Below are 20,461 nucleotides of genomic sequence, written 5' to 3' on the forward strand. Positions count from 1 at the left end.
TCTCTCCACTGTAAGTCCCCCACTTTGGTAGAAAGCTCCATTACTTTTACCAATTTCACCTGAGACACCAGCAGCCGGTCGATCTTACCTATACCTTCACACACACACACACACACACACACACACACACACACACACACACACACACACACACACACACATACATAGAGTATCTGCAGGTGTGGGCATCTCTTTCAGAGACCATTGATTGCCAATCACAGCACAGATTGGATTCCATGCCTGGTGTTTTTGTGCTTCAGCAGGTAATGAAGTGTTTCAGGTCACATCCGCCTGTCGACCTCAGACACGTTAACATGGAGATGATGGCGCGAGGTCACCTCAGGACGGGCTCATGACATCACGTCCTCCTCTGTTTCTTCATGAAAACCTGCTGGTGAAAAAAAAACCATCCTGCTCATCCTTTTTTTTAAGCATGCAATAAAAAAAATACTCCTGTGTTTAAAAACTGGTTATTTTAGCAAGGTGAGTTTTAAGTTCTCCATGCACTCCAAACACAATATCGGTTACACTTTACAATAACCATAATTTATAGATAATAAACAGTTTATTTGATGTTTAATCATCATTTATAAACCGTATATAGGCCATTTAGAATAATGAATTAATGTTAAATTAATGTTAATTAATTAATGTTAAATTAATGTTAATTAATTAACTATTTTACCAATAACAAACAATTAAATTATAATTAATAGTTTATTAATAGTTTAGTTGCACTCATTATAACATTTTTAAACACCATATTAAGTATGATGATTCATCTACCTTTAAGAAATCGGTTGAAAACATTTAACGATTAAATATGTATATCACTTTGTAAATGGTTAATAATTGGTTTATAAACCATCTATTAACATTACTTAGTGGTTATTGTAAAGTGTTACCACAATATCTTGCATATTATGTGTCATAAGGAATATTTAACATTATTTTTCATGTCTTTCTTTTTTAAAACTCACCTGGAAGAGCAAAAGAATGCTTTTAGTCCTATTTATAACCTGGATTAGTTGTGTACTTCTGCCTCCGGTGGTCAAAAGCAGTATTACAACAACAAACATTTTTTCTTCATCTTTTTTATTATTCTGCTGCCAAAACCTTTTTTTCACGTGTTTTTATAAATAAATAAAGAGGAAAATAGAAAAATTATGAAGATGGATCACCAGATATACATTTTATTTATTTATCTATTTCCATCACTTTCCTCTCAGGGCTTCTGTAGTTTTGAAGCTTCTTGAAAACTTTGTGCTTGAAGGCTTTAGGAATCTGTTGTGGAATTAAATGTGGATTAATCCGCTGCTGAAAATAGTCCCGAACAAAAGCACTGTTTTGTTCAGTGTGTTTGATCAAACCAGCTGTTTTGGGAAATTATTAAGCCTTTAAAAAATGTAACTATATATTGTTGAGGTGTTTTAAAAAATGTGTGTCTTCAGGTCAAACCATCATCATCTGAGGCAAATTAATTAACAATTAATAACTTTGGCAACTGAGACGGCATCAATTAACCGGCAATGTATCAAGAGGATATTTATTATCTTTTTGCTGAATATTCTGGCATTTGTTTATGGATATGGTTTGCTTGACTTTGAACACAAGTTTTGTAAGTTATGTGATAACAAATATTCAGTGTAAACTGAAATGCTTAAATATTTAAATTCATATTGCGCCGCCGGCGTCGCTGTTTCTTCACTCGACATGTTTAAATCTCACACATACATCCTTGGAGTTTGGGCAGAAGAAGGACTCTGTCCTCTGAGGATCCTGGACGTTGGGACAGTCCTTCAGCGGATGTCGATGACGTAGAATCCTTCAGATTCAGCTGTTTGAGGATCCTTCCTTGACTTTGGGATACAGCAACAGTCTCACTTTAAAAAAGACTCTGAGTCTCTGACTTAAGTAGGAGGACTGGAGACTTGATTGGACTTGTCTTGAATGACAAGTCAGACCATAGAGCAGCTCTGGTTGTTCTGTATGAAGCACAATGTTCTCTGCCTCATTATTCTGTAAAAAATTCAAATGAAAATGTAAACTAAGGCCCCGTTTACACCAGGACGCTTGTGGGTAAAAACGACAAAATATTTTATGTGAAGTGCCTTTCGTTTAGACGGTGACGGCGTTTTTGGGGCTTAAAAACGCAAAAATCTAAAAACACCTTCCAGAGTGTAAAACTTAGATCCTCTCCTCCGTAGCGTGTCGTCTACACTGACAAGACACAAAACTCTGATCTGATCTGCTCACGTCACGTATGTGTTTCTTTATTTCCAGGACAGGAAATAAAGAAACATGTGGATTATTTCCATGGTGGGACCTTCAAGCTGCTCTGGCAGCTCTAATAAACTTACAGGAGTCTTTCCACCAAATGTCCAGGATATGTACAGATAGTATTAGTGAACAGAGAAGGATCTGGAATTACCTCCATCACATTCTGGATGCACCAATTGGTGGGAGGAGCCAGACGGCTGTGAACGAGACCTGGGAGATCTAGTGATGGTGGAGAACTTTGTGGAAGGAGTAGCTGATGAAAATGTGTGGCGTGAAAACTTCCACATGCCCAAAGATGCTCTTATGGCTTTAAGTGATGCCGCCTGGCTGCATACCCAATCACATTCACACACTTTAGATCACCGTATCAGCAGATTTCCTCCTGGAAACACTCGTCTAAACCAGGAATAAAAAGTGAAGACGAGACGCCACTTTTGCATCTTCTGTTCAGACCATCATGTAAACGGAGCCTTAATCAGCTCTGGTTTCTGTCTCACTGGGTTTTTATTGATTTCTAAATAGAAGGAATTAAATTCCTGTTAAAACTACAAAAAGAGGTATTCATTTTCTCTTTGAGCTGTTATTGTGCTGGCCCTGTTGTGCCCTCTGCTGCTCCTCCTGCTCCTCCTGCTCCTCCTGATGTGTCAGGAGTAACGGCATCGACGGCGCTCTGCGGGACTTATTGAACAAACTATTTGAAGGCAAAAGGAAGTGGCCTGTGTAACAGATCACTATCTGTTGGATCATATCGAGTTAACATCGACCTCCTCTGCGATTATCTCTGTCCTCTGGATAACTTTGAGGAGAAACGCTGCGGTTTGATGGAGGGACAGGAAGTAAAACTCCTGACGTGACAACAACAACAACACTTCCAGCGCTCACATGTCGATCACCGGCCGTCTGTCTCAACTATCATTTCCTCCTGGTGAATTATGTAAAACTCTCCGGGCTGTTTGGCCCTAAAATATTCATGTTGTTATGGTTGTTCAGCACATCACAAACTTCTGCGAGATGTCAGCACTGCTAATGGCAACACAACAGGCCATGAATGATTTAATACAGAGGAGGAGGCTAAAGGCCACAGCAATCAGTGCTCCACTGCTTTATTGCTTTTTTGAGGTTTGTGCACAAATGAAAGATTACAGTTATTTTCCAGAAACAGACAGAGGAGTATGAAGTCATTGTTAATGTCAGCTGCAGTAAAGTTTGCTTCTGCACGACTCTCTTAACTCTGTGGAGTCTTGGACTATTTTGTCCATTTTTGAAAACCTTTTCATTTCTTTTTTGAAGGTCAGGTCATTTTGTGTCTGTTGTGTCTTTTTTTAGTTATTTTGTGTCTTTTTTTGTCAATTTCTGTGTGTTTTTTTTGTCATTTTGGTGTTTTTTTTGTCATTTTGTGTCTTCTGTGTCTTTTTTTGGTCATTTTGTGTCTTTTTTGTGTCTTTTTTGTCATTTTGTGTCTTTTTTTGTGTCTTTTTTGGTCATTTTGCACCTGTTGTGTCTTTTTTTGTCATTCTGTCTTTTGTGTCGTTTTTGGTAGTTTTGTGTCTTTTTTCTAGTAATTTTGTGTCTCTTTGTGTCTTTTTTTGACGTCACAAAGAAGTGCAGTGCATTTAGTGTTTTTGAGGATCAGTGACTGAACCTCTGACCACCATCAGCTCCTCTTTCCCAGCATGCACCACTGTGTTCTCCTGCAGGAGTCTGCTTTAGCAGCCACAGCAGAACTGAGTTTATGTCAGAGGAGCTGAAAAAGAACAAAATAATGTGTTCCACTGAGGCGGCAGGGGAAATATTGGACATGCAGCGCTGCAGAAATGTTGATTGGCATTGTTGCTGTTCAATTCTCCAGCTGGTTGAGTTTATTTAGTGGCGTTCCACATCATATATCATAGCAGGGTGGTTAACTCCAGACAGCCTGGACTCCAGCCAGGCTCAGCTCCGTGTACTGGGACATTTAAAGAGCCATTTCTATACGTGTGTATCCAATTAATTTCTGCTCTGAAAGGCCTAAATATAGACGTGAGGGTAAGAAAGGAGCTTTAGTGGTTCATCCATCTTTTTTCATATTGAGGATTAAAGTGTGTGAAAGTGAATATTTGGGTTGATGGGGCACAAAGGAAGAATTATACACAGAAATGTCTTTCTTACTTGTTTTTTGAAGCTTTAAATGACCTTGCAGAGGTTTTCTTCTTTATTTTATGTTCCCGTCAGATCTCTTAAGTGTTTCTTTTAAATCTTTTAAATCTGTGTGCCATAAAAGTAGCAGTGAGAGTTTTTCTGTTTTTACGCCCATGAACTGTCAAACTGAATGACGAGCTATTTTAAAAGGTATTTCAAAAGTAGATAGAAATGTAAATGTAAATCTTGTCTTTATTTAGATTGTTTCGATTCATGTTACAGACTTAGAATTTAAGTTTTAATAATTGGTCTTTAAATGATTTTTCATCCCCCCCTTTTTATACATTTTTCTTGACAAGATTTTGCAGTTCTTCATTTTTGTTAAAATTAAGAAGAGAATTGTCTGTGTTGCTTCACTTTTGCTAAAGTTTATTTATATAAAAATACTATTTAATTCAAGTTGAGTTTAAATCATTGAATCAGTTGAATCAGTTGTTTATTTATCTAATTTATTATTATTATTATTATTGTTATTATTTACTTTATATACTTTTTAATACTTTTTTTTATTTGAACCTCTGATACATTATCCTCCAGGAAGCCAAAGACTATTTCATTAAGAAAATTTTTATTATTGTGATTTTAAAAGCATTTCTGTCGCTTTCAAAGACCCAAATCTGACGTGCAGTGGTGACCAATAAATGTGTGATTTATTCATGAAAAATGGTTTTACTCTAATTTCTGTGAGCTGAAATGATAAATGATGATAATGCAATAATAATAATAATAATAATAAGAGGGAAACCTTTACAGTATTTATTCTGATGACTGTACTGCAGCTGATGTCTCACTGGAACAGTAGAGGTGTAGCTCCCTCTAGTGGTCACATTAAGTTACTGCTTTACACACACACACACACACACACACACACACACATTCTTGTACTTCTATCTTCGTGAGGGCCCTCGTTTGAATATTGAATTCCCTTGCAAGGTTGAATTTTTCATTAGTTTTAGTTTCAATTGGGTTGTGAATTTTTGTTTTCAAATTCAGTTTTTCTAGTTTCAGTTTAGTTTTTATTAGTTTTAGTTTTTTGTAATGGGGTATTTGTTGGGTGGGAGATTAAAAGAGGTCCCAGTAAATTATACCTTTATTTCCTTTTCCTTTGCTTTATCCATCTTCATTATATAAGAAAAAAGTTGACAAAGACAAAAACGAAGGACATTTTCACTATAATTTTAGTTAGTTTTGTAACCACAAAATACAGTTTCAGTTAATTATCATTATCATGTAACGTTTAACCCTTAAAACAAAGTCTGAAATCTCAAAAAAGCCTTTAAAGAAGTGAGGACCGGCCGAAATGTCCTCACTCTGTTGGTTAAAAACATGTTCAGGTCCTCACTATGTAGGAAGTACGAGAACACACACACACACTTTCTCTCTCTCTCTCTCTCTCTCTTTATTGTCTTTATTCATCACGGCTCTGTTTGTTCTGAAGTGTTTGTTGTTTGTGTCTCTGCAGGTTTTTAATCGTTCTGGGATGTTTGATTCTGGCCATTCTGACAACATTCAGGGAGCACGAGAAGGTTTCTGCACACTGGCTGGTCATACTGGTGAGAGCAGCCTGCTGCTGGTTTCTTGTCTGTTTGCATGTTTTGCACCTTATACAGGACATGAATTCTTGTTAAACAATTCCAGCTTCCAGTTTGTATTATTAATAATAATAATAATAACAATAACAATAATAATACATTCAATTTTTATAGCGGTTTTAAAGGTATTCAAAGTCACTTAACATAACAGGAATTAGACACACACAAACACAAAATGCTGAGAAACCAAAAACTAAAGATGAGATGAGACATTATGAGTTCAGGTCTTGTAAACTCTTTTGAAAAGGTGGTTTTGAGTTGATTTTTGAAGGCAGACATGATATACAGACATGAAAATAGAATAAACTTTGGTGGAATAATATCAACAAAAATACATAAGAAAAAACTTTCTACTGAGTGTTTTTGATGTAACTGAACTTTTTCCTTCGTTATCTTCCCATACAGGAAACATTCGCCATCTTCATCTTCGGAGCAGAGTTTGGGCTGAGGATCTGGGCGGCAGGATGCTGCTGTCGCTACAAAGGATGGAGAGGAAGGCTCAAGTTCGCTCGCAAACCTCTCTGCATCCTCGGTAAACTGCTGGATTCACAGAAAAAGACTTAATGAACATGTCAACCTTCTGGAGTCTGGGGCTGTTTGGGCTGTTTTTGAATCCTTTTCATTCCGCCTGTATATACAGTACAGGCCAAAAGTTTGGACACACCTTCTCATTCAATGCGTTTCCTTTATTTTCATGACTATTTACATTGTAAATTCATCAAAACTATTAATGAACACATGTGGAATTATAGCCTGGGTATACCCAGACTGCCTTGCGCGCTGGAATTTAATTTCGAACTGCGAAAGGGTCTGGAATCCAGGACCGTTTCTTAGCCCTGTTTTAGGGATCCAATCACAGAGCGGGGAGGGACGGCAAGACGATGACGCGTACTACTCGGCATTTAGAAGCTTGTAGTTTTCTTACGGATCCAACATGGCTGCTGCAGACGCGAAACTCTCTTTAGCTGTAGACGGTGTTTTAAATAGTTTAGAGCGGAAGTTGAAAGGCGAAAGGTCTCTCGGCGGCTCCGCTGTCCCCCGGCTCGGAACGAGATCACCGGTAGCGCTGGTGATTAGCGCCGTACCGGCGAGACCGCCGGTCACCGCCGGTCACCGCCGGTGATCTGGCTACGAGCTGGGGGACAGCGGAGCCCCCAGAGACCCGCAGCAGCTTGTTTATTGCCCATAAAATCAGTGGATGTGTGTGGCTGAATGACATGAGGGGGAATAAAGCGTGAAAATAAATAATCTTGCAGAAAGCGAGAACTGGAGGAGCAAAGCAGCAGCAACACTCTCTCACAGACACACACACAACAAACATCCATTTCTGTTGCTCTACTACGTCATCTGGTATAACTGATCTGATTGGCTAAGAGCTACCTACAGACGCTTTGATAGACATTCTAAGCTCCCAATAAACGGCTCCGGAGGATCGTAAACCACACCTCCTCTACGGAGAAATCCATTGCTCGTTGCCAGACTAGACCTCATTTGAGAATAGTCTGGTGTTAGCCAGGCTAGTGGAATTATGTACTTAACAAAAAAGTGTGAAATAACTGAAAACATGTCTTATATTCTAGTAAGCAAAGGGTGGCTACTTTGAGGAATCTAAAATACAAGACATGTTTTCAGTTATTTCACACTTTTTTGTTAAGTACATAATTCCATGTGTGTTCATTCATAGTTTTAATGCCTTCAGTGAGAATCTACAATGTAAATAGTCATGAAAATAAAGAAAAACGCATTGAATGAGAAGGTGTGTCCAAACTTTTGGCCTGTACTGTATATATATATGTTAATAGTGCACTCATTGAAATACTTGCAAATTACAAATTTCAACCCTAGAGAATATTGGAGGATATTGCATATTGCCAGAATTTTGAAAAAAAAACATACGCGGACCCGATTTGCCACTTTAATTTACTAAATTTGCAACTTTTTGCAGCTTTTTCCCCCTAATATGCAGTCACAGTCAAGTTCTCGTCATATAAGTCACTGTTTGTACGACTGTTTCTTGCTCTTTTTTTTTCTAAATTTTTCATTTTTACATTGGAGGTCAAGGTGAATAAAGTTAATATTATTATATTATTATTATTCTGATTGGTCAGATGTCATGGTGTCACCGTCTGTGACGTAGCCTGATCTTTGCTGATTAACTGGAATAAATCCATGTGTTTCTACGACCAAACAGAGAGACATGGGGACCTCATTCTGATATCCACTGAAGTTACCAAATAGAGTTCTTCATCCGATAAAGGGTTAAAACAATGTTTACCACATCATGTGGGTATCTTTTTTTTATCAGCACAACCTCACCTTCATTACCTGATAATTATTTTTTCACTTTGACCTACTGTATCAACATTTTGAACCCAAAAAAACACAACAAAATGTTGCAAATGTGGACACAAGTTACATATAAAAGGTAAAATGAGGATAACATCTGGTGCTATATTTTTATACTAAATATATTTGACCTTATCTCCGGTTTTACTTGGCCTATCATCATCAAACAAAACCTGGCATGGAGTTTTAAGCCATTATTTTAGAGGGAAGTTGATGGCAGGGAAACACACTGCTTCCTTTTTACACCATGACATCATGAAGAAGTCATATGATTTGATAATGTTGGCGTGATTGGTGACTCCAGAGGGTTAAAAACACAAGTTATCCACACTGTGAACACTGCTTCTGGATGAAAACATCCTTAAATCTGCTCCTGATGTGTTCCAACTAAATCTTATTAGCAGCATTTCAGCTTTTATGTCCAATCAGCTCTCATTAGGAGCTAATTCCTCCCAGCACAAAGAAGACTTAATAACCGTGTCGGGTCAGACTCATTACAGATTCTGATAAAAGCCTCACATCAGGAACCCTTTGTCTTCCGCCTCAGACATCTTTGTGCTGATTGCCTCGGTGCCGGTGGTGGCGGTGCGGAACCAGGGTAATGTGTTGGCCACGTCCCTGCGCAGCCTGCGCTTCCTGCAGATCCTGCGGATGCTGCGCATGGACCGGAGAGGAGGAACCTGGAAGCTGCTGGGCTCCGCCATCTACGCTCACAGTAAGGTAGGAAAGAGACACTGTTTCTCACTCACTGGAGCCTGGGCACTGCAAAAACCAACTGGCAAAAGAAAATAAATAAATAACTAGAATTAAGCAAATACATGCTGGAAAGAATGAATTTTTGAAATGAAAAAAGAATTTTTAAGAATTCTTTAAATAGATGGATAGATAGATAGATAGATAGACAGACAGACAGACAGACAGACAGACAGACAGACAGACAGACAGACAGACAGACAGACAGACAGACAGACAGACAGACAGATAGATAGATAGATAGATTACTTCATTCATCCCCGAAGGGAAATTGGGTTGTCACAGCAGTCCGGTATTCAAGTACAATAAAATACAATAGAATAAAATACTGAGGTAGCATAAATAAAAACAACAATAGAAAAAAACACAGAATAGAACAAGGACACTTAAGAAGTTAATAAAAGAACATCAGTTGGTAGGATGGTTGGCAAGATGATGGTAATAATTAAACTGGTGATATGATGCAACAATGCTATAGTGACTAGACGGTATATAATAATAATAATAATAATAATAATACAGAATAGAATATATATATATATGTAATATAATATGTAATAATAGATAATAAACAATATAAAAATAGAATGAAAAATATAAATAAAGTAATAATAAGTAAAATAATATGATATATAATATATAATAATAATAGTAATAATAACAATAATAATAAATAAGGCTGGTAAAGCCGGTATAATAATAATAATAATAATAATAGCAGTATATTACAGTATATAGTAAATATATAGTAAATACGTAAAAAAATATCTAGACACTGGAAAAACAATGATGTCTTGAAATAAATCCAAATATACTTATTTTGAGCAATTGTGGCTTGAAAAGCCCAACTGTATTGAAATTAAAATAAGCCAGCAATATTTGAAACTAACACGTTTTGGTGGTAGAAAATGCTTTTGAAATATAATTTAAACTTAATGCAACTAAAACTCTCAATTGGAGCCAATATTTTAGGGAACAACTCAACATATTCAACAGTTGATTAGCTTGGAAAGCATGAAAGGCTCACAATGTAAATCCTAAAAAGAAGTATTTAAATAATAAGATAATCAAGTAAGCACATAATAATAATACTAATAATTAAATAAGCACATAAAGCTATGGTCAGTAGGTAAATTATACTCAAAACAATATCATTAAGATACTATAGCTTGATATAAGAAGAAAATACTTGGAAGGTTCATGTTTTGGCAGTGTGCTGTCTGAGGAGAGTGCAGTGGGACTGCTGGGAGCTGAAATGCACCACTGAGATGGTATAAACTGAGAAGGAGGAGGGTTTTTACAAGCTGAAACCAATAAAAGAAAAAGGTTGGGAATCACTGATATAGAGAACTGCACCACGGCCACATGACTTCTACATCACTACCGTTAGCTTCAGACGCTCTCAGACAAGCTAACCAGCCATTTGACAAGCTAGTGAATCCATAGCCTAATAAATTATTTATTAACATAATCTTCAGTCTACACGGATATGCAAGAGAACTGAAAAACACGACTAGAGGCTGTGTGGCGACTAGTGAGAGATGTTTAATGTCCCAGACAACCAATGTAGTCTAACTGGGGCAGACTACATTGCTGCTCATGCCAATTTTTATGCTTGTATCACCAAATAGACCATTATATCACTTAACTGCTCCACTAAGGTGTCGGCCATCTTGAAAAATGGCCACCATCTTGAAATTTCAAGTAACTGTTGGTGGGTTATTGTCAAGTGACCAACAGAGACTGCACATGCCAATTTGTATGCTTGTATCACCAAGTAAACCATTATATCACTTAACTGCTCCACTTAGGTGTCGGCTATCTTGAAAAATGGCCGCCATCTTAAAATTTCAAATGTCTCTGGCAATTGTCTTGTTGAGTGACCCATGGAGAGTGTTCATGCCAGTTTTCATGCTTGTATCATAAACTGAACGATTCCGCCAAAAATGAGCACTTAGCCGCTCCACTAAGATGAATTAATGAAGAATAAATTATGACCAAAATAAAGTGCAATGAATGAATTAAAGAAAAGATAAAACTGAGGGTGAAGGCAAAAAAAGAGGGATCTAATGGCTGGGTAAATTAATTGAATAAAGATATTCAAACAGTGTGTAAATGTGTGTGTGTGTGCAGGAGCTGATCACGGCCTGGTACATCGGCTTCCTGTCTCTCATCCTGGCGTCCTTCCTCGTCTACCTGGTGGAGAAGGACGACGTCTCCGTGGACGTGCCCAACCACGACAACCCCACCGCCCAGCCCAAGCCGCAGGACTTCGACACGTACGCCGACGCTCTGTGGTGGGGGCTGGTACGTACCTGCATCATGTCTCTTTTTTTATTATTTTATTGGTGAAATGACGTAATAGTCTATACGGAATTGTCCAAAAAGTGAAAGTGAGGAACATTTATGGGTACAAGTCGGGAACCTGCCTACTTTACTTATTTCAAGGGTGCTGAGTCCCATAAAAATGGTTCCCAAGCGAAATTTTGAGTTTTTGACCTTCTCATTTGCATATCAAAATGGCGGCCAAATTGCCCATCTTGCTCAGTTGTTGGACCATTTTTTTTGTGAGTAGGCAATCAAAGATGAGGAAATCAAGTTTCTGGATCTATAGTCTAGGGTCAGAGCAAGAATATAGTGGAGGCTCAGTGGCTTTTTATGTATATTTATATATATGCAAAATACCAACTTTTAAGGTGAAATTAAGCATTATTTGTGTGGTTTTTTTAAGGCCGACATAAATATTCAATCAATATCATTTTTAAATGTTCCAGTTGGTATTTTGCATAGAAAGGGCTCGAAAGGGTAGTAAGCTTGTACACAGTGTATTCTAGAGCCATTAGAAAAAATTCAATTAGAATTTCAAAATATATCAAGAAAGAAATCCTTCTTCCAAAAATCATGTCATTTGCAGTATCACAGCCAAAATGATTGCCAAAAATAAAGTGAAAAATTTCTGAAATGGCTGAAAATGTCCTTAGTGGGCCCTGAGGGTTAAATTATATTTTTAAATTATCTGTCCATGCAGCAAGAACATTTCCCTCAGATTTAGTGTTTTTATCTTGTTTTTAGACACACCTTTTTTGCAGTGTATGTGTTAAATATGAGATTTAATCTACATGCGTTTTTCTGCCATGAGGTTTTTGTCCCGTTGGTGTGTCAGATGTCCTGCTGAGGGTTTGGCTGCAGCTCGGCAGACAGATTGCTTTCGGCCAAAATAAACAACCGATAATTCTCTGGCTGCGCTCCAACTCTGTGCTCCTGTCGGCCAGGAAACAATTATCACTTTTTAACCACTGAATATTCTGTTGTGTTCACGTTCCGTCTGGAAGCTCACAAAGCTTCAAAGTCAGTTGCTGACTATGAAGTTGAGAAAGTGTTGTTGCTGGCAGAGCCTGGTGCTCTAAGGACACCAACACTCATTACGGGGACTGTCCTCCAGCCTGTAGCCAGAGGTCATGTTCTATGACAGCCAGCATCTGCCCTGCTGAAGTGCCCTTGAGCAGCGGGCAGCAGCTGCATGTTGTATGTGACCTTCAGAGGATCGATACAGAGGTCTCAGCACAGTTTCTCATCACAACTGCTGCATGTTTCTGCAGAGAGAAGGACACTGGGACTGTAACACTGTCTTCATGTGTTTTACTGCTGCTACAAATATCTGTGAGAAGGCCATGAATCCCTCAAACAATCCTTTTCTGCTCAGACGTTTGACAATAACACCTTTATCTTTATTATTTTCATGCTTTTCAATCTATTCAACTGTTGAATATGTCGAGTTGTTCCCTAAAATATTGGCCCCAATTGAGAGTTTTAGTTTCATGTAGTTTAAAAGCCATTTCAGAAGCATTTTCTACCTCCAGTATCTGCCCACAGATACTGAAATGAGAAAAATAAATGTGCTAGTTGAAGTATTGCTGGCTGATTTTAATGTAATTACAGTCGGGCTTTTCAAGCCATTTGCTCGAAATAAGTATTTTTGGACTTATTTTAAGACATCATTGTAGATATTTTTACTTACTTAAAGGAATAGTTCGGAATTTTGGAAATAGGACCTCTTTTCCAACTTAGCCGGTGTGATATAGGTCGGTGGAGACCGTTTTCAGCACATTTTATGCAGTCCTTATAGTTGCACAAGTCACTGATGCTAAACTGGTGTTGAGCTAGCGCACGTCAATAGTAACATCCAGCCTGTCACTAAAAACAGCTTTACCTGCTCCGCAGAACACCCGAGACAAATGCATTATAACGTCGGACTATCGATGTACATGTCTGTGTTGATAGAATAATTTTAGAAATTAAACCAACCTTGCATAGCATTTAGTGGGGCGGATTAGCTGAACAATCGTTCACTTTGTGATAAAAGCATGAAATTTGGTAGATGTGTTGGTGAATATGTTTCAAACAAATCTGGATATTGGGCCACCTCAAAAGCGCCCCCTAGTGGCCGTGGCAGGCATTTGTTATACGAATAAATCAATGATGACTAAAAACTGCCCTTTTAATAATACCAACTGGTGATGAATTGTATATTGTTGGAAAGCCTGATTAGTCACCTTTAAAACGAGGTACAGCTTGTAAGGATCGTGCATTCATGGAATGAGCAACGGGGCTAAACGTGTGGGTCGCACCCCCCACAAATGTGCATCCCCTGTGGGGCGGATTAGCTCAATAAATCACAAGAATTGCTTATTTTGTGATAGAAGCACACAATTTGGTGGATGTGTTGGTGGATATGTTTCAAACAAATCTGTATATTAGGCCATCGCAAATTCGCCCCCTAGTGGCCATAGCAGTCATTTTCTTCTTTAAAATTACAAAAAATATTTAAATTATTTCTTAAAATATTTAAAAAATTTAAACTAAATATACAAACGTAAATTAAAAAATGTTAATACACATATTAAATTAACAAAAATCCAGTTAGACACTCTTTCAGTTATTTTTCCTGCCCCACCACAATCAGGCTAACCATCGAGCTAGCTAGCAAATGAGCTAGCTAGCATTTGCTTCCTGGGACAAGCAGTGCAGTGGACTGTCCATCAAGGTATGTCTAAATATTTTATTTCACCTGTTATAATTATGAATAAAATATGCTATGAACATCATAAAGGCTAAAGAGAAAAACAATCATCATGGGCCTTGGCCGAAAAATAAATTAGCAAGATAGCAAAAATATGTACTTAAGCTAGCTAGTTAGCTTGGAACATGTATCAGTGGCTGTTGGGTGTGAAAGCTTAATAAGACACTGTTAAATTATGTCCTGTGGAATGTGGACATCCCTCTCTGCACACACACACACACTATATGTCATATGTCTCCTTTGCCCATGTGGTTCTTTTTTTCTTTTTTTTTAAATGTATTTTATAACTCCATCACAGTTAGTCAGGCGGCTTAGGACCAGATTACAGAAGAAAGGGGACACGCCAGACAAAAGCACCAAAATTTTTCCACATGCTCTCTATCACCAAAGGTTTCAACTTTTGGTAGGAGCCACTTCATCAAGATTGAGGAGATGGCAGCCATATAAGCCATAAGTCATAAGTCTATGAGAACCAATATATCTTCAAAGCCACTTAGAAGGTCAATCTTGGTGTCAAAATATACATTTTCTGGGTCAAAGAATCATTTAAAGCTATTGAGAATATCACTGGATGACTCACTGTAAATAATTTGTTGATCAAGATCTGACATGAGATTAAAGCGTACCCTTGATTTTTTTGAGCAGTGTACATGGCAGCTAATCCACACTCTCCCGTGAACATTGATTCCAAACAGTTTCAACTCAGGATACCCTGCTGCAGCACTTGAAGCGAGTTGCCCAGTCTGAGTGAAAATGAACATATCTATTTGATCAAATAATCATCTAGTGATATTCTCAAAAGCTTTAAATGATTCCTGGACCCAGAAAATGTATATTTTGACACCAAGATTGACCTTCTAAGTGGCTTGGAAGATATAGCATTTCTCATAGACTTTATATGGCTGCCATCACCGCAATCTTGATGAAGTGGCTCCTACTAAAAATTGAAACCTATAATGATAGAGAGTATGTGGAAAAAATGTGGTGCTTTTGTCCGGCGTGTCCCCTTTATTTGGCTAAGCCGGCTGACTAAGTCACACACCTCAGTACAAGGATTTTGCCAGAAATTCCAAGAGTAACCTGCTACAAGTAACCCTAGTAGAATTTTTAAAATGTATGATTTTTTTCTCTGTCTAAATGTGTTTTGTTTTTATTGTTGCAGGTCATACAATATTGAAAATTATTTTTTCTTTTTAAGGAGCAACAGAAGAATACAAGCCAAAGAGCAGGCTGTAGCCTGTGAATGGGAATATCAAGACCTAATAAAATGTTATACAAAGTTAATGTTCTTTTCTATTAGACTTAGTAATAAAGCTTTTGTCACTTTAACATGTCTCTAAATTATATTTGTGGTGCTGAAAACATGAAACAGCAGCTGTAGGGTAGGCAAAGCATTCCACGCCAGTAACCACCGGCGGCCATTTTTAAAAATGGCCGCTTTTAAATGGCCATTTTTAAAAATGGCCGCCACAGCCATCAGAATTTTTTTTTGCGATGGCCCAATATCCAGATTCATTAAACATGTATTCAGCAATGAGTGTATCAAATTTGATGCTTTTATCACAAAATGAACGATTGTTCAGTTAATCCACCCCACTACACAGGGGATGCACATTTTTGGGGGGTGCGACCCACACGTTTAGCCCCGTTGCTCATTCCATGAATGCGCGATCTTTACAAGCTGTACCTCGTTGTAAAGGTGACTAATCAGGCTTTCCAACAATATACAATTCATCACCAGTTAGTATTATTAAAAGGGCAGTTTTTATTCATCATTGATTTATTCGTATAACAAATACCTGCCATGGCCACTAGGGGGCGCTTTTGAGGTGGCCCAATATCCAGATTTGTTTGAAACATATTCACCAACACATCTACCAAATTTCATGCTTTTATCACAAAGTGAACGATTGGTGTAAAATATTGAGCTAATCCGCCCCACTAATTGGAATAGCTTATACTTTGTTCCCTGTTGTTGCTTAGGCTACGGCAGCGGCGGAGTGATATTATCTCCAGGCTAGTGAGGCTACAGTGGAAGACGGTTTCGGTTTCGCTGACAATCATGCGAGTTTATTTAGGTGCTGTCATAGCGGAGACAGGATAGCAGGACACTATGGCCACTGCCAGCCATGCTGAGATTTCGGAGTTTGAGGACGACGAAGATGAGTTTGTGTTATCAAATCAGCCATACCAGTTTGGTTTCGTTTTGACGCACTACTACTAACCCACAAAGTAAAATTGCGCTGCTGCTGAGAAACTAGTCCCTCAAAATGTTTTAACATTGAAAATGCATTTGTCTCGGGTGTTCTGCGGAGCAGGTAAAGCTGTTCTTAGTGACAGGCTGGATGTTACTGTTGACGTGCGCTAGCTCAACACCAGTTTAGCATCAGTGACTTGTGCAACTATAAGGACTGCATAAAATGTGCTGAAAACGGTCTCCACTGACCTATATCACACCGGCTAAGTTGGAAATGAGGACCTATTTCCAAAATTCCGAACTATTCCTTTAAAGAATTCTTACAAAGAAAATTTACTTACTGCACTGACAGATCATTTTACTTGTTTCAAGCATGTATTTGCTTAATTCGCTATTAATTAGAGCTTCTCAGGTCTCAGCAGAGTTTCTCGTCACAACTGCTGCATGTTTCTGCAGAGAGAAGGACACTGGGACTGCAACACTGTCTTCATGTGTTTTACTGCTGCTACTAATATCTGTGAGAAGGCCATGAATACCTCAAACAATCCTTTTCTGCACAGATGTTTGACAGTAACACCTTTATCTTTATCTGTTTCTCTTGCAGATCACTCTGACCACCATTGGGTATGGGGACAAAACCCCAAAGACCTGGGCTGGGAGACTGTTAGCTGGCACTTTCGCTCTGATCGGAGTTTCCTTCTTCGCTTTGCCTGCAGTGGGTACTCTCTCCTGCATCGTTCACTTTCACTGCAGCAGAATATATATTTTAACTTGTATTAATTAAAAAGTAGTCAATTAGTAGACAGAAACTGAATAGTGTGTATAGTCCCTTTCTAGTGGCTGTAGTTCTCTCCACACATCAATTAGTCCCATTTCCTGCACTGATGTAAACTGCTCCTTGATTCTTTTTGGGCTTGTTGTATCTAGGTTATGGTTTATGACCACATTATAATAATAATAATCTCCCCCACTTATCAAAAGCCTTCACGTTCTATAGCAATAGTGTCAAACAGTTCCAAACAGTTCTGTGTTTTCCTTTGTATATTTGTATTACTTGACTTTGTCTCGCTTCCAAAAGTGGCAGAGCAAAAGTTTTTAGTAATTCTCTAGCAACACTAACTGGTTAACTAGCAAGTAGTCATTTTTTAGTAACTTCTGAAGCTCACATCACCCTCGTAACTACTTCACTTCCAGCATTTACATAATTCATTTCCTGTTTAAATTGTCTAACCAGGAAGTTTTTTGCCCTAAACCTAGGTCAGTGGTTTTATAGCCTACAGTGAACCGTACGTGTTATAATGACCTGTGAGCTATTTTTAGAATGCTCCCCTCTGTACCGTGAGCCGCCAAAAGCTCATATGAGTCTATGGGTTTGGCTGACAAACGGTCTACTCTGTTGTTTAGGTTGGAGATCTGTTGCAAAAAGACATTCTTAAGATAAATAAACCAACACCAGCTTGCTTTATTTTTCTTGTAGTGCATCAAAAATAGGAAAGTAAATTAAAACAGAAAGATCTGTTTCTGCAAAACAATAAAAACAGAACAAACAACATTTTCTCTGCTAACAAAGTGTGACTGATGAAGACATGTTCAGTTTGTTTGGAAGAAATCAGAATAAACACAATAATTATAATGTTTTAGAAGATATGTATAAAATAAAAAAGTGTAGTTTTTAAGAATACCTTACATTTATTTATTCATTTAATGTTGCAGGTTGTCTCTAGTTAGTGCTGTGTTTTCCTGTGTATAATTGTATCAACTCTTCAGTGTTAGTTGAGTTTGTGTTGCAGACACTGAAGGGTGCTGAAAACATTTTATACTGAGTATTTTGCAGAAATATTCACGGTGGTGTGATCTTAAACCTTGACAGATGAAACCTTAAGAAGCTTAATTCAACCCTCTGGAGTATCTATTTATTGAAAATACACTGAGCATGTTTTATTTACAGTGATAAATTTGATATATCATATGTAGACAAGCTGAAAAAGCCAGTTGAAAGTGCATCATAGGGGCTTTTTACACAGTGTGCCATTTATGTTTCTAGACCATTTTTAAAATGTGAATTTTCTTTGTACTAAACTATTGCTATTTTTAATTTACATGCAAATATACATGTTGTTGATGTTTTTATAGTTCTTTATTTATTTCATTATTTCCTTCTGTTTTTGTGTGTATAATTAGTGAAAAAATTGGTACATTTCCATAGAAACGTATGTTCTTTGTTTGTATTTTTAGCTCATGGCAGCTTTATGCTTGTAATTTTTAAGAAAATGAAAAATCTAACTGACAGCCAAACTGAAAAATGCTAAACAGAGACAGAAAGGAAGTTGATGTAGTGTATGACTCACTACCCCTCTTGAGTGAAAAAGAATGGATTGACGACCAGGTGAAAGTTCCTTTTAGTGTTCTTTATTATAACTCATCAAAAAATACAGGAACACTGGAGGGGACTATTGTCCAATTTTAAGGCCGTTGAATGAAAGGTCCCACACCAAATGAAGCCCTATCTCCTCTCTAAATTTCTGTGTGAAGGTATTTTATGTACTCGGTTCAACGTATGGGCGTATGGACTTCAGATGTTTAAGTACAAGACGCCTAAAATGTTAAGACTTTTTCCGAATGCATGGTGCAGGATGAGCAGCTGAGTGTGTGTGTGTGCAGGGGATCCTGGGTTCAGGCTTGGCTCTGAAGGTCCAGGAGCAGCACAGACAGAAGCACTTTGAGAAGCGCAGACATCCGGCCGCCGGTCTCATCCAGGTGTGACACCAGCAGCCCCCTCCTCCTCCTCCTCCTCCTCCTCCTCACTGCTGCAGCTGCAGCAAATAATTTGATACCAAAGTTTCAGTTTTAACTTTGAGGTAATTTTCTGTTTTGTCACTGTTTATCTCAAGTCTGCCTGGCGATATTATTCCACCAATCCAATCAGGGAAGACCTTATTGCCACATGGAGATTTTACGAAACTGTCATCTCTCTTCCCTGTTTCAGGTGAGATTATTAAGAAAAAAGACATGACATGACATGACATGACATGACATGACATGACATGACATGCATACACCCGCTGTGCAAAGAAGGCTACTTGTTTCTTGTGCATGCTTTTGTTGCTGCAGCATTCATTTATATTGTGACACCAGTCCTGATTTTGTCCTGCACTGTAAAAAATGTTTGTAGAAATTACAGTTAAACACTGTCAAATTACATCACAAATAGGGCGTAAAATAAAAAATTGTGTATCATCGTAGTAGACACTTTTAATTACCATAAATCAAAGAATAGCACAAAACTCTTACTTTAACTGTTTTAAACTGTAGGAAACACAAAGTTTTGCTGTAAAAATATAACAGTTTTTGTTGATATTTACTTTTAAATTGCAGTAGAAAACCCACTCACTGTATTTTTTACGGTGAAGTTCTGGCAACCGCATTTTACCGTAAATTAAACAGATTATTTTTTACAGTGTGTGTCATCTGAATGTCCAAAGAAAGTATCATTAGATCCAGGAAGCATAGATCTGTATGTATCTGAGTGCTGAGAAGCTTTAGGGACTGAACATTGTGATCATCGCATGCTTCAGAGCTGCATTTAAAAGATGACATAAAATCCTTTTTGAAGGATGTTTGTTATCCTCAGACTGAACTATATGAAACAAATCACACTCTAGTTGTTTAATTTTGCTATCAGTAAAATATTGCTCCTTAACAAGCAGAAATACAGAGCTGATCTGGCTTTACCTGTTTTAAAAGTTTGTTAAAATACTCTGTTACAAGTAAAAGTACTGTATTGAAAATATTCCTTCAGTAGAAGTATGTAAGTAGTTAAATTATTAAAAGTATAAAACATTTCTACTTTTATATATGATATTTTTAAATTGTTATTTCTGATGCATTAATGAGTTCAATAACTAAAGATTATTTTCATAATTTTCTCTTAAAACAATTGTCGTTGTGTTGAAATTAGTACAAACCTCAAATTATCAAATAGTTGTCTTATTACTAATGTTTATTAAAAGGAAAAACAGCAAACCTTAACACTTT

General features: G+C 37.6%; 2 protein-coding genes across 2 annotated transcripts in view; both read left to right on the plus strand.

Moving 5' to 3' along the window:
- Window positions 1-20,461, plus strand: part of kcnq3 (potassium voltage-gated channel, KQT-like subfamily, member 3) — a 181,012-nt gene that overhangs the window by 133,488 nt on the left and 27,063 nt on the right. The window contains exons 3-9 of the mRNA XM_059345329.1: window positions 5,921-6,011; window positions 6,456-6,582; window positions 8,944-9,116; window positions 11,283-11,456; window positions 17,031-17,141; window positions 19,088-19,183; window positions 19,318-19,412. Of these exons, the coding sequence (XP_059201312.1) occupies window positions 5,921-6,011; window positions 6,456-6,582; window positions 8,944-9,116; window positions 11,283-11,456; window positions 17,031-17,141; window positions 19,088-19,183; window positions 19,318-19,412 (867 nt within the window). The remainder of the gene's footprint in view (window positions 1-5,920; window positions 6,012-6,455; window positions 6,583-8,943; window positions 9,117-11,282; window positions 11,457-17,030; window positions 17,142-19,087; window positions 19,184-19,317; window positions 19,413-20,461) is intronic.
- LOC131980994 (HERV-H LTR-associating protein 1) overlaps window positions 14,182-20,461 on the plus strand; it is an 84,870-nt gene continuing 78,590 nt past the window's right edge. Inside the window, exon 1 of the mRNA XM_059345292.1 lies at window positions 14,182-14,193. The gene's annotated coding sequence lies outside the window, so the exon portion shown is untranslated. The remainder of the gene's footprint in view (window positions 14,194-20,461) is intronic.

The sequence above is a fragment of the Centropristis striata genome, chromosome 11 (assembly GCF_030273125.1).
Source record: "Centropristis striata isolate RG_2023a ecotype Rhode Island chromosome 11, C.striata_1.0, whole genome shotgun sequence".
NCBI classification, from domain to species: Eukaryota; Metazoa; Chordata; class Actinopteri; order Perciformes; family Serranidae; genus Centropristis; species Centropristis striata.